The sequence below is a fragment of the Oncorhynchus keta genome, chromosome 1 (genome assembly GCF_023373465.1).
Source record: "Oncorhynchus keta strain PuntledgeMale-10-30-2019 chromosome 1, Oket_V2, whole genome shotgun sequence".
In the NCBI taxonomy this organism is placed as follows: domain Eukaryota; kingdom Metazoa; phylum Chordata; class Actinopteri; order Salmoniformes; family Salmonidae; genus Oncorhynchus; species Oncorhynchus keta.
The window spans coordinates 90,510,259-90,524,671 of NC_068421.1; the positions used below are offsets into that span (position 1 = coordinate 90,510,259).

Genomic DNA, 14,413 nt, shown 5'->3' on the forward strand with positions numbered 1-14,413 from the left:
CAGAACAACACACACTACAGGGAACACATACAGAACAACACACACTACAGGGAACACATACAGAACAACACACACACACTACAGGGAACACATACAGAACAACACACACTACAGGGAACACATACAGAACAACACACACACTACAGGGAACACATACAGAACAACACACACTACAGGGAACACATACAGAACAACACACACACACTACAGGGAACACATACAGAACAACACACACACTACAGGGAACACATACAGAACAACACACACTACAGGGAACACATTCAGAACAACACACACACACTACAGGGAACACATACAGAACAACACACACACTACAGGGAACACATACAGAACAACACACACACTACAGGGAACACATACAGAACAACACACACACACTACAGGGAACACATACAGAACAACACACACACACTACAGGGAACACATACAGAACAACACACACACTACAGGGAACACATACAGAACAACACACACACACTACAGGGAACACATACAGAACAACACACACACTACAGGGAACACATACAGAACAACACACACACACTACAGGGAACACATACAGAACAACACACACACTACAGGGAACACAAACAGAACAACACACACACACTACAGGGAACACATACAGAACAACACACACACTACAGGGAACACATACAGAACAACACACACACTACAGGGAACACATACAGAACAACACACACTACAGGGAACACATACAGAACAACACACACTACAGGGAACACATACAGAACAACACACACTACAGGGAACACATTCAGAACAACACACACACTACAGGGAACACATACAGAACAACACACACACTACAGGGAACACATACAGAACAACACACAGTACGACTCACTAAGGAGCAGGCTGACTGAGGTGTGAACTGGAAATAGTGAGGGTCACATTCCAGTGGTCGGAAGCAAGCCAAGCCAGGGTGGGATTTTCTCTCTCTCACACACAAACACACACACACACACACACACTCCTGTGGCTGGTGGTATGATGTGTTTTGGCACACAAACACACATGTGGACGTGACTTGACAACAGTCATTTCTCAGATGATGTCATCTGCGGCTGTTATCTCAGGCAGATTGCTCGAGAGTGACTTTGAAGTTGGACGTTTAGCCCATGACCTAAAGACGTCGGGAAATGCCTTTCCCAACCGGCCACTAGGGGTGGCAGTGGGCGCTATGGGTTCTGGGTTCTATGGGTTCTGGGTTCTATGAGTTCTATGGGTTCTGCTAGGGTGGTGTGGACAGGAAAGGGAAAGGGGGGGGGGGGACCTAGTCAACTGTCCAACTGAATGCATTCAACTGAAATGTGTCTTCTGCATTTCACCCAACCCCTCTGACTCAGAGAGGCACGGGGGGCTGCCTTAAATCGACATCCACGTCATCGGCACATTGGGTCAACTGCCTTGCTCAGGGGCAGAACAACAATGTTTTTTTTACATGGTCAGCTCGGGGATTTGATCCAGCAACCTTCCGGTTACTAGTCCAACGCTCCCCTAACCCTAACCCTAACCCTAACCCGCCAGGTGTGGAAGGAGGGTGTAATCCCATGACTCTGGATCAGGGAGTAGCGTGTTGGATCCCAGTGGTGGACACTAGTTTTTTATTTTATTGTTTGAACCCTATCCCAAACCTTAACCCATACCTTAACCCATACCTTAACCCATACCTTAACCCATACCTTAACCCGTACCTTAACCCATACCTTAACCCATACCTTAACCCATACCTTAACCTATACCTTAACCCATACCTTAACCTTAACCCAAACCTTAACCCATACCATAACCCATACCTTAACCCATACCTTAAACCATACCTTAACCCATACCTTAACCTATACCTTAACCCATACCTTAACCTTAACCCATACCTTAACCCATACCTTAACCTATACCTTAACCCATACCTTAACCTTAACCCATACCTTAACCCATACCTTAACCCAAACCTTAACCTATACCTTAACCTTAACCCATACCTTAACCCATACCTTAACCCATACTGTAACCTATACCTTAACCCATACCTTAACCCAAACCTTAACCTATACCTTAACCCATACCTTAACCCACACCTTAACCTATACCTTAACCTTAACCCATACCTTAACCCATACCTTAACCCAAACCTTAACCCAAACCTTAACCCATACCTTAACCCATACCTTAACCCATACCTTAACCCATACCTTAACCCAAACCTTAACCCAAACCTTAACCCATACCTTAACCCATACCTTAACCCAAACCTTAACCCATACCTTAACCCATACCTTAACCCATACCTTAACCTATACCTTAACCCATACCTTAACCCATACCTTAACCTATACCTTAACCCATACCTTAACCCATACCTTAACCCAAACCTTAACCCATACCTTAACCCATACCTTAACCTATACCTTAACCCATACCTTAACCTATACCTTAACCTATACCTTAACCCATACCTTAACCCATACCTTAACCCATACCTTAACCCATACCTTAACCTATACCTTAACCTATACCTTAACCCATACCTTAACCCATACCTTAACCTATACCTTAACCCATACCTTAACCTTAACCCTTATTGTTTGAACCCTATCCCAAACCTTAACCCATACCTTAACCCATACCTTAACCCATACCTTAACCCATACCTTAACCCAAACCTTAACCCATACCTTAACCCAAACCTTAGCCCTAACCTTAACCCATACCTTAACCCATACCTTAACCCATACCTTAACCCGTATCTTAACCCATACCTTAACCCATACCTTAACCCATACCTTAACCTATACCTTAACCCATACCTTAACCTTAACCCAAACCTTAACCCATACCATAACCCATACCTTAACCTATACCTTAACCCATACCTTAACCTTAACCCAAACCTTAACCCAAACCTTAACCCAAACCTTAACCTTAACCTATACCTTAACCTTAACCCATACCTTAACCCATACCTTAACCCATACTGTAACCTATACCTTAACCCATACCTTAACCCAAACCTTAACCTATACCTTAACCCATACCTTAACCCACACCTTAACCTATGCCTTAACCTTAACCCATACCTTAACCCATACCTTAACACAAACCTTAACCCAAACCTTAACCCATACCTTAACCCATACCTTAACCCATACCTTAACCCATACCTTAACCCAAACCTTAACCCATACCTTAACCCATACCTTAACCCATACCTTAACCCATACCTTAACCCATACCTTAACCCATACCTTAACCTATACCTTAACCCATACCTTAACCCATACCTTAACCTATACCTTAACCCATACCTTAACCCATACCTTAACCCAAACCTTAACCCATACCTTAACCCATACCTTATCCCATACCTTAACCTATACCTTAACCCATACCTTAACCCAAACCTTAACCTATACCTTAACCCATACCTTAACCCATACCTTAACCCATACCTTAACCCATACCTTAACCCATACCTTAACCCATACCTTAACCCATACCTTAACCCATACCTTAACCCATACCTTAACCCATACCTTAACCCATACCTTAACCCAAACCTTAACCCATACCTTAACCCATACCTTAACCCAAACCTTAACCCATACCTTAACCCATACCTTAACCCAAACCTTAACCCATACCTTAACCCATACCTTAACCCAAACCTTAACCCATACCTTAACCCATACCTTAACCCAAACCTTAACCCAAACCTTAACCCATACCTTAACCCAAACCTTAACCCATACCTTAACCCAAACCTTAACCCATACCTTAACCCATACCTTAACCCAAACCTTAACCCATACCTTAACCCAAACCTTAACCCATACCTTAACCCATACCTTAACCCATACCTTAACCCAAACCTTAACCCATACCTTAACCCAAACCTTAACCCATACCTTAACCCATACCTTAACCCAAACCTTAACCCATACCTTAACCCATACCTTAACACAAACCTTAACCCATACTTTAACCCATACCTTAACACAAACCTTAACCCATACTTTAACCCATACCTTAACACAAACCGTAACCCATACCTTAACCCATACCTTAACCCAAACCTTAAACCATACCTTAACCCAAACCTTAACCCATACCTTAACCCATACCTTAACCCATACCTTAACCCAAACCTTAACCCATACCTTAACCCAAACCTTAACCCATACCTTAACCCATACCTTAACCCATACCTTAACCCAAACCTTAACCCATACCTTAACCCATACCTTAACCCATACCTTAACCCAAACCTTAACCCATACCTTAACCCAAACCTTCACCCATACCTTAACCCATACCTTAACCCATACCTTAACCCAAACCTTAACCCATACCTTAACTCATACCTTAACCCAAACCTTAACCCATACCTTAACCCATACCTTAACCCATACCTTAACCCATACCTTAACCCAAACCTTAAACCATACCTTAACCCAAACCTTAACCCATACCTTAACCCAAACCTTAACACATACCTTAACCCATACCTTAACCCATACCTTAACCCAAACCTTAACCCAAACCTTAACCCATACCTTAACCCAAACCTTAACCCATACCTTAACCCATACCTTAACACAAACCTTAACCCATACCTTAACCCATACCTTAACCCATACCTTAACCCAAACCTTAACCCATACCTTAACCCAAACCTTAACCCATACCTTAACCCAAACCTTAACACATACCTTAACCCATACCTTAACCCATACCTTAACCCAAACCTTAACCCATACCGCAACCATTTGGAATGAGTGCCTAAACTTAAATGTTTTAACCCTATCCAATGCCTTAACCCTTAATCTTTTTACATTTTACATTTCAAACAACGTTTAAAGAAATGAAACGACACGGACCAGAAAGAGTCAACCCACGGTGTCAAAGACACTTTGAAATTTGACATTTGGAGAAAAACGTGAATGAACGTCTAACTCTGCAGTGAGACTGTGAGAGCTTGTTGGTTATCCTGAAATGTCTGTGGTTCCACCACACAGCATATGAAGTCACATCATATCTCAAACTCACATTATCATTCATTTAAAAAATTCACAGATCTGATAAGAATCTACTTGGATAGAAATGTTATGTTATAACTGTACTACAATAGATTCCTGGGAGCATTTGAGCCTAAAGTACACAACATATTCTCCTATTGGAGGATTTTGTCAATCGGTCCAATCAGAGGGGTAACAGTACACAACATATTCTCCTATTGGAGGATGTTGTCAATCGGTCCAATCAGAAGGGTAACAATAATAAGACAAACAAGTTAAATAAGACATGTTGTACTTTATGTGATCTAATAAATTGTCATTTATCCTTAAGGATTAGGTCCTTATAGCTAGAAGGATTCAAGCTAGTAGGTATAGCCTATATACAAGTTGTTTCATTTTACTCTACAGCTCCCTCAGCCAGCCCCTCTCCATCCCTCCCTCAGCCAGCCCCACCTCCATCCCTCCCTCAGCCAGCCCCACTCCATCCCTCCCTCAGCCAGCCCCACCCCCATCCCTCCCTCAGCCAGCCCCTCTCCATCCCTCCCTCAGCCAGCCCCACCTCCATCCCTCCCTCAGCCAGCCCCTCTCCATCCCTCCCTTAGCCAGCCCCACCTCCATCCCTCCCTCAGCCAGCCCCACCTCCATCCCTCCCTCAGCCAGCCCCACCTCCATCCCTCCCTCAGCCAGCCCCACCTCCATCCCTCCCTCAGCCAGCCCCACCTCCATCCCTCCCTCAGCCAGCCCCTCCTCCATCCCTCCCTCAGCCAGCCCCTCTCCATCCCTCCCTCAGCCAGCCCCACCTCCATCCCTCCCTCAGCCAGCCCCACCTCCATCCCTCCCTCAGCCAGCCCCTCTCCATCCCTCCCTCAGCCAGCCCCACCTCCATCCCTCCCTCAGCCAGCCCCTCTCCATCCCTCCCTCAGCCAGCCCCACCTCCATCCCTCCCTCAGCCAGCCCCACCTCCATCCCTCCCTCAGCCAGCCCCACCTCCATCCCTCCCTCAGCCAGCCCCACCATCCCTCCCTCAGCCCCACCTCCATCCCTCCCTCAGCCAGCCCCACCTCCATCCCTGCCTCAGCCAGCCCCACCTCCATCCTCCCTCAGCCAGCCTCACCTCCATCCCTCCCTCAGTCAGCCCCACCTCCATCCCTCCCTCAGCCAGCCCCACCTCCATCCCTCCCACAGCCAGCCCCTCTCCATCCCTCCCTCAGCCAGCCCCACCTCCATCCCTCCCTCAGCCAGCCCCACCTCCATCCCTCCCTCAGCCAGCCCCACCTCCATCCCTCCCTCAGTCAGCCCCACCTCCATCCCTCCCTCAGCCAGCCCCACCTCCATCCCTCCCTCAGCCAGCCCCACCTCCATCCCTCCCTCAGCCAGCCCCACCTCCATCCCTCCCTCAGCCAGCCCCACCTCCATCCCTCCCTCAGCCAGCCCCACCTCCATCCCTCCCTCAGCCAGCCCCACCTCCATCCCTCCCTCAGTCAGCCCCACCTCCATCCCTCCCTCAGCCAGCCCCACCTCCATCCCTCCCTCAGCCAGCCCCACCTCCATCCCTCCCTCAGCCAGCCCCACCTCCATCCCTCCCTCAGCCAGCCCCACCTCCATCCCTCCCTCAGCCAGCCCCACCTCCATCCCTCCCTCAGCCAGCCCCACCTCCATCCCTCCCTCAGCCAGCCTCACCTCCATCCCTCCCTCAGCCAGCCCCACCTCCATCCTCCCTCAGCCAGCCCCACCTCCATCCCTCCCTCAGCCAGCCCCACCTCCACCCGTCCCTCAGCCAGCCCCACCTCCATACCTCCCTCAGCCAGCCCCACCTCCATCCCTCCCTCAGCCAGCCCCACCTCCATCCGTCCCTCAGCCAGCCCCACCTCCATCCCTGCCTCAGCCAGCCAGCCCCACCATCCCTCCCTCAGCCAGGCCCACCATCCATCCCTCCCTCAGCCAGCCCCACCATCCCTCCCTCAGCCAGCCCCCCCTCCATCCCTCCCTCAGCCAGCCCCACCTCCATCCCTCCCTCAGTCAGCCCCACCTCCATCCCTCCCTCAGCCAGCCCCGCCTCCATCCCTCCCTCAGCCAGCCCCACCTCCATCCTCCCTCAGTCAGCCCCACCTCCATCCCCCCTCAGCCAGCCCCACCTCCACCCGTCCCTCAGCCAGCCCCACCTCCATCCCTCCCTCAGCCAGCCCCACCTCCATCCCTCCCTCAGTCAGCCCCACCTCCATCCCTCCCTCAGCCAGCCCCACCTCCATCCCTCCCTCAGCCAGCCCCACCTCCATCCCTCCCTCAGTCAGCCCCACCTCCATCCCTCCCTCAGCCAGCCCCACCTCCATCCCTCCCTCAGTCAGCCACACCTCCATCCCTCCCTCAGCCAGCCCCACCTCCATCCCTCCCTCAGCCAGCCTCACCTCCATCCCTCCCTCAGCCAGCCCCACCTCCATCCTCCTCAGCCAGCCCCACCTCCATCCCTCCCTCAGCCAGCCCCACCTCCACCCGTCCCTCAGCCAGCCCCACCTCCATACCTCCCTCAGCCAGCCCCACCTCCATCCCTCCCTCAGCCAGCCCCACCTCCATACCTCCCTCAGCCAGCCCCACCTCCATCCCTCCCTCAGCCAGCCCCCCCAGCATCCCTCCCTCAGCCAGGCCCACCATCCATCCCTCCCTCAGCCAGCCCCACCATCCCTCCCTCCCTCTTCAGAGCTGTGAATCAGCAGCACGCCGACACCTCTCAGCCCAGAGCGGGGACTGGACTCCCAGTCATTCAGAGGCCACCCTCATTACCCCTCCACCCTGCACCCAGGTGGCCACGGATCTAATGCCTTAGCCAGTTCCAAAACCAGCCCCCCCTCCCCCTCCACTCACACACACACCCCTAGCTCCGGCCCCCCACTCACGCCTTACATCCCATTCAGTCAGACTGAAGTCAGAAAAAGTGTGGTGCTTAATGACTTTCCCACCCACTAAAGCGAACGCACATGTTGAAGAGGTTAAGGATAATATGGCTTTCGATGGTCTTTACCTCCCCAACGAGTATTGTCACAAATGTTGAACAGCTTGAGTCGTAGCGTTAAAATGGATGTTACCCACATATGACATGCTACTCAGTTTTGGTTATTGTGCATGTAATGCTTATTTCTATTCAACATAGCCCTAACACACTGAATAAAACGAAATGCCATGAACAACACTAAATACGCGCAACGTGAGCGCGGGTTCATACTCTCAAACATCAAAGTGTTTGTGTAAAATTCGTCCACATTAACGGTTTTAATCAAATGTAAAGATTTTACCTGAAGATGTTTAAAAGATGCTGTGAGTTGTGTCATGTGCAGACTGAAGCAGCGCGAAGTACATCTCGCGCTGTTCGTTTTCTCCAAAACCTCTCCGTCTTCAGCACCAGTCCTGCGCGCAGAGCTCAACGCGATCAAATACCACATCAAGACAACCGTAACCCGCCACACTGCCATTCTGTTGGCTGAAAACAGTCTAAATAAGATCACTTTCTCTACAACAGATTTGTTTGAAGTCCTATTCAGCCCGTGTCAATTCCTCTCGTTGATTTTGAGAGTCCGCTTTGGGAATGGAGAGGTGGCTGCTAGCTGTCCGCAGGAGAGGAGTAGATTTCTACTCGCGGCAGACACTCCCACCAACGTTGCACGTGTGGCACCTCATCACTTTGAGTCCTGTCGAGACTTAGAGCAGAGGGACAAATCTAGGCTGTTTGGGAATTTGAACACAGTATCAAATCTAGGCTGTTTGGGAATTTGAACACAGTAGTAAAACTAGGCTATTTGGGAATTCTTACACAGTATCAAGGTCAGCGCAATTTAGTCTAAATTATTAAATGGTAGTTTAAATGATGCTATTATATAATTATACGCACTACAAAATGTCCTTCCATATCCACTGACAAGCCATTTATTAGTCTGTGTAATGAGTAAAACCTAATAAACGACTGTTGGGGTGGTAATTATAGAAAGTTCATTTATTTTGTATTTTTATTTAACCTTTAATTATGATGGAAAACACCTCTGTTTTTTTCGAGCTAGTTTGGGTATCCTAGTTTCCTTTAAACAAAAAATGTTGAAGACAAGGACGTTTATATTATTCCTTCTGAAAACACAAGACACTAAAAGGTAGGCCGATCTTTGAATTTTGTACCGACACATTTCTGATTGATTGCTATCCGTTTATAAACGTTTTTGCTCTTGTGTTGACTATGTTTTATAGTTATTGATCCCGGTTACACCTATATGATCACATTAACACACTGTTACGTTTACATTTGATTTGTGTTTCAGATCTGTTCCGTGTGGACATTAATCACAGCCTTTAAAACCCTCAGTGATATTTAACATTGAACAAACTTCAGATCTTAAGTGTTCAAATATGGGAGGTCTAGGTCTCCAGCGAGCAACACCTGGTTCATGCTAGAATTACAGCCATGTTCTGGGAATTTCAATGTACCCTTATAAAGGTTGAAATCGTAATTGTCCCAGGGTCTGTGTGCAATTTTCCAGGTGGACTGGAACAAGCTGGATGATCTCTTCAAATAAAAGTGAGAGAGAAAGAAGGAGAGAGAGAGAGAGAGAGAGAGAGAGAGAGAGAGAGAGAGAGAGAGAGAGAGAGAGAGAGAGAGAGAGAGAAAGAAGGAAAGAATGTGAAAAGCATTGACTCCTGGCATGCCTTCTCCCATATGGCAGCAGGAGGGCTTTTAACCTGATTTGGGTCATGAGACGTATGTGTTCAGAGTGATTTGCACAAAATATGTGTAATCACATGTTGAACCTCTATAGAATATAAATTAAAGTGTTATTGGGTTACAGAGAGAGAGGGGGGGGGGAGATGAGAGAGAGAGAGAGAGAGAGGGAGAGAGAGACAGAGAGAGAGAGAGAGAGAGAGAGAGAGAGAGAGAGAGAGAGAGAGAGAGAGAGAGAGAGAGAGAGAGAGAGAAGAGAGGGGAGGGGAGAGAGAGAGAGAAGAGAGAGAGAGAGAGAGAGAGAGAGAGAGGGAGAGAGAGAGAGAGAGAGAGAGAGAGAGAGGAGAGAGAGAGAGAGAGAGAGAGAGAGAGAGATAGGGGAGAGAGAGAGAGGGGGAGAGAGAGAGGGAGGGGAGAGAGAGAGAGAGAGAGAGAGAGAGAGAGAGAGAGAGGGGAGAGAGAGAGAGAGAGAGAGAGAGAGAGAGAGAGAGAGAGAGAGAGAGGGGGAGAGATAGGGGAGAGAGAGAGAGGGGAGAGAGGGAGAGAGATGGGAGAGAGAGAGAGAGAGAGAGAGAGAGAGAGAGAGAGAGAGAGAGAGAGAGAGAGAGAGAGAGGGAGGGAGGGGAGAGAGAGAGAGAGGGGAGGGGGAGAGAGAGAGTGAAGGGGGAGAGAGAGAGAGAGAGAGAGAGAGAGAGAGAGAGAGAGAGAGAGAGAGAGAGAGAGAGAGAGAGAGGAGAGAAAGAGAGGGAGGGGAGAGAGAGGAGAGAGAGAGAGAGAGAGAGAGAGAGAGAGAGAGGAGAGAGAGAGGGGGAGGGGGAGAGAGAGAGGGAGGGGGGAGAGAGAGAGAGAGAGAGAGAGAGAGAGAGAGAGAGAGAGAGAGAGAGAGAGAGAGAGAGAGAGAGAGAGAGAGAGAGAGGGAGGGAAAGGAGAGAGAGAGAGGAGAGAGAGAGAGACGGAAGAGAGGGAGAGAAATACTATAGCACACAGGCCTGTCTAAATTGAGTTGTAGCCAGCTGAAAACATACCAGCTCTTCTGAATCAGTTCAAATCCTGTCTAAATTGAATTATAGCCAGCTGAAAACATACCAGCTCTTCTGAATCAGTTCAAATCCTGTCTAAATTGAGTTGTAGCCAGCTGAAAACATACCAGTGCTTCTGAATCTATTCAAATCCTGTCTAAATTGAGTTGTAGCCAGCTGAAAACATACCAGCTCTTCTGAATCAGTTCAAATCCTGTCTAAATTGAGTTGTAGCCAGCTGAAAACATACCAGCTCTTCTGAATCTATTCAAATCCTGTCTAAATTGAGTTGTAGCCAGCTGAAAACATACCAGCTCTTCTGAATCAGTTCAAATCCTGTCTAAATTGAGTTGTAGCCAGCTGAAAACATACCGGTGCTTCTGAATCTATTCAAATCCTGTCTAAATTGAGTTGTAGCCAGCTGAAAACATACCGGTGCTTCGGAATCTATTCAAATCCTGTCTAAATTGAGTTGTAGCCAGCTGAAAACATACCGGTGCTTCTGAATCAGTTCAAATCCTGTCTAAATTGAGTTGTAGCCAGCTGAAAACATACCAGTGCTTCTGAATCTATTCAAATCCTGTCAAGGAGCAAGGTTATGTAAATAAGGCAGCTTTTATAGACTAATAAAGATCTCAAGGAGAAGGAGAGAGATCATTGTTGCTCAACAAGTTGTTTACAGGAAATGCCAGAGACATTCTCTTTGCATTCTCAAAGCTCTTTGTTTTACTTATAGATAGCTGTAATTCCTTGGCAATACATGCATTTCCTGTATGTTTCTATAGTCTCTGACCCAAACATAATACGCTTTTACACACAACAATTTGATTAAATAACTACTTATAAACTGGGGGTTTTGAGCCCTGAATGCTGATTGGCTAACAGCCGTGGTATATCAGACTGCATACCACAGGTATGACAAAACATGTATTTTTACTGCTCTAATTACATTGGTAACCAGTTTATAATAGCAATAAGACACCTTGGGGGTTTGTGATATATGGCCAATATACCACGGCTAAGGGCTCCACGTTGCGTCGTGCTTAAGAACAGAGCTTAGCCGTGGTATATTGGCCATATACCACACCCCTTCGTGCCATATTGCTTAATTATATCATTAAGAAATTAAGAGTAGACTCTTACACAATGTCATACGGTCATTACTAAGATCGTGTTGAAATGGCTATTTCCCTTTCCCATTCTATCCCAGCCATAAACTAAACAATACACACCACCAAAACCTCTGCTTATGTTGAAATCTAATTCTGACCCGTCATCAATGACTGGTAGAAGACAAGGACTTTTGAGGGGAGACCAACAGGCACATATTGCTGGCCATCACAGTGACCACCAAAACAGAATACTGACACATTCTAAAGAAACGCCCTGCTCAACTTTCTGAATACTGCCGGGGCGGCAGCGTAGCCTAGTGGTTAGAGCGTTGGACTAGTAACCAGAAGGTTGCGAGTTCAAACCCCCGAGCTGACAAGGTACAAATCTGTCATTCTGCCCCTGAACAGGCAGTTAACCCAGGCTGTCATTGAAAATAAGATTGTGTTCTTAACTGACTTGCCTGGTTAAATAAAGGTAATATGAAAAATACAACATTAGTAAAACCAAACAAGCACACACAGACTCACATCAGAAACACTTTTTGTCTGTCCAGTTTTACTCTTTGATTAAAACCAAATGTTCCTGATCTGTCAGCATGTTAGGACGGAGGGAGCTAATCGACTGAGAACTGGAACTATCCCTGACATTTCTGGCGGAGCCAAATTGACAAGTTTAAAAGTCATATTTTTAAGCTCTTTACGTCAGCCGAAAGAACAATCTTTTTGAATTTGATTTGCAATTGGAAATTTTGGTCGGTATATCATAACGTTTCTGACAGTGGGATTTGTCCTTCAGGCTTCGGTCTAAATCAGATGTGAAGGCTTTAACTAAGATGGCCAGCTTCAGATGTGGTCCATCTCTATTCCTGCTATTCATACATTTACCCAAGTAGCTTCAGATATTCACATCTAATTTGCTGGGGATATGTCAGTCTTCCCGATTCCTCTGTCCTCAAACTGAACAGTCTTTGTCTAAGAAACTCTCAAAGCAGATGTATAGTACATGTTGTGACAATTTAGGGGAAAAAAACACATATGAATGTAAATGATTAGGACACAATAAAAAACAACAATGCTAGGAATATACTGTAGGTCACTGCATTAGTTTAACACATAGTCCTCTAATGCAGTTGTTCTCTGTCCTACTGTATGTTGAGAACCATCTGTTCTATTGTATGTTGAGAACCATCTGTTCTATTGTATGTGGAGAACCATCTGCTCTACTGTTTGTTGAGAACCATCTGTTCTGCTGTATGTTGAGAACCATCTGTTCTACTGTATGTTGAGAACCATCTGTTCTACTGTACATGGAGAACCATCTGTTCTACTGTACGTGGAGAACCATCTGTTCTACTGTACGTGGAGAACCATCTGTTCTACTGTATGTGGAGAACCATCTGTTCTACTGTATGTGGAGAACCATCTGTTCTACTGTACATGGAGAACCATCTGTTCTACTGTATGTGGAGAACCATCTGTTCTACTGTATGTGGAGAACCATCTGTTCTACTGTATGTTGAGAACCATCTGTTCTACTGTACATTGAGAACCATCTGTTCTACTGTATGTGGAGAACCATCTGTTCTACTGTATGTGGAGAACCATCTGTTCTACTGTACGTTGAGATACTGCATCACTTTTGGAGCACTGTTAAGAAGTGGATCACTATTCAACAGCAGTAAATAGGAAGAACAACAGCATTAAAACAAGCCTTAGTCTGTAGGTACTCTGAATATCAGTTATGACTGCTCAGTTGGATAAACAGCAACATAGCAGTATAATAAGGCTTTCCATGACCTGACAGAATCCTCTGTCAACTTCGGCTCACGTTATACTATTTCTGGGATGAGTTGTAAACACCTCTCAGATGATTCCATATGTTGGATTCACTGCAGATACACATCATGAAAATAGCCCCTCTTAGAATCTTAGAATACAAGATACAGGTTCTACAGTTCCGTAAGAGAGTCTCCAAATGGAATTCCTTCCCAGACACAAGAAAATGAAAAGAAACACATTTAGGTCTTTTACTTGAATCTTTAGGCCTTCACCATCAATTAATAGGGGCGGCAGGTAGCCTGGTGGTTAGAGTGGAGGGGCGGCAGATAGCCTAGTGGTTAGAGTGGTGGGGCGGCAGGTAGCCTGGTGGTTAGAGTGGAGGGGCGGCAGGTAGCCTAGTGGTTAGAGTGGAGGGGCGGCAGATAGCCTAGTGGTTAGAGTGGTGGGGCGGCAGATAGCCTAGTGGTTAGAGTGGAGGGGCGGCAGATAGCCTAGTGGTTAGAGTGGAGGGGCGGCAGGTAGCCTAGTGGTTAGAGTGGAGGGGCGGCAGATAGCCTAGTGGTTAGAGTGGTGGGGCGGCAGGTAGCCTAGTGGTTAGAGTGGAGGGGCGGCAGATAGCCTAGTGGTTAGAGTGGTGGGGCGGCAGATAGCCTAGTGGTTAGAGTGGAGGGGCGGCAGGCAGCCTAGTGGTTAGAGTGGAGGGAGGCAGATAGCCTAGTGGTTAGAGTGGTGGGGCGGCAGATAGCC

At 47.2% G+C, this 14,413-nt stretch overlaps 1 protein-coding gene across 1 annotated transcript in view; it reads right to left on the minus strand.

Annotated features, from left to right (window-relative positions):
* The window catches only part of anos1b (anosmin 1b), a 194,582-nt gene extending 185,888 nt beyond the window's left edge, over positions 1 to 8,694 (minus strand). The window contains exon 1 of the mRNA XM_052465113.1: positions 8,348 to 8,694. Coding sequence (XP_052321073.1) covers positions 8,348 to 8,524 — 177 coding nt within the window. The 5' untranslated portion in view covers positions 8,525 to 8,694. The remainder of the gene's footprint in view (positions 1 to 8,347) is intronic.
* Positions 8,695 to 14,413: the final 5,719 nt, after the last annotated feature.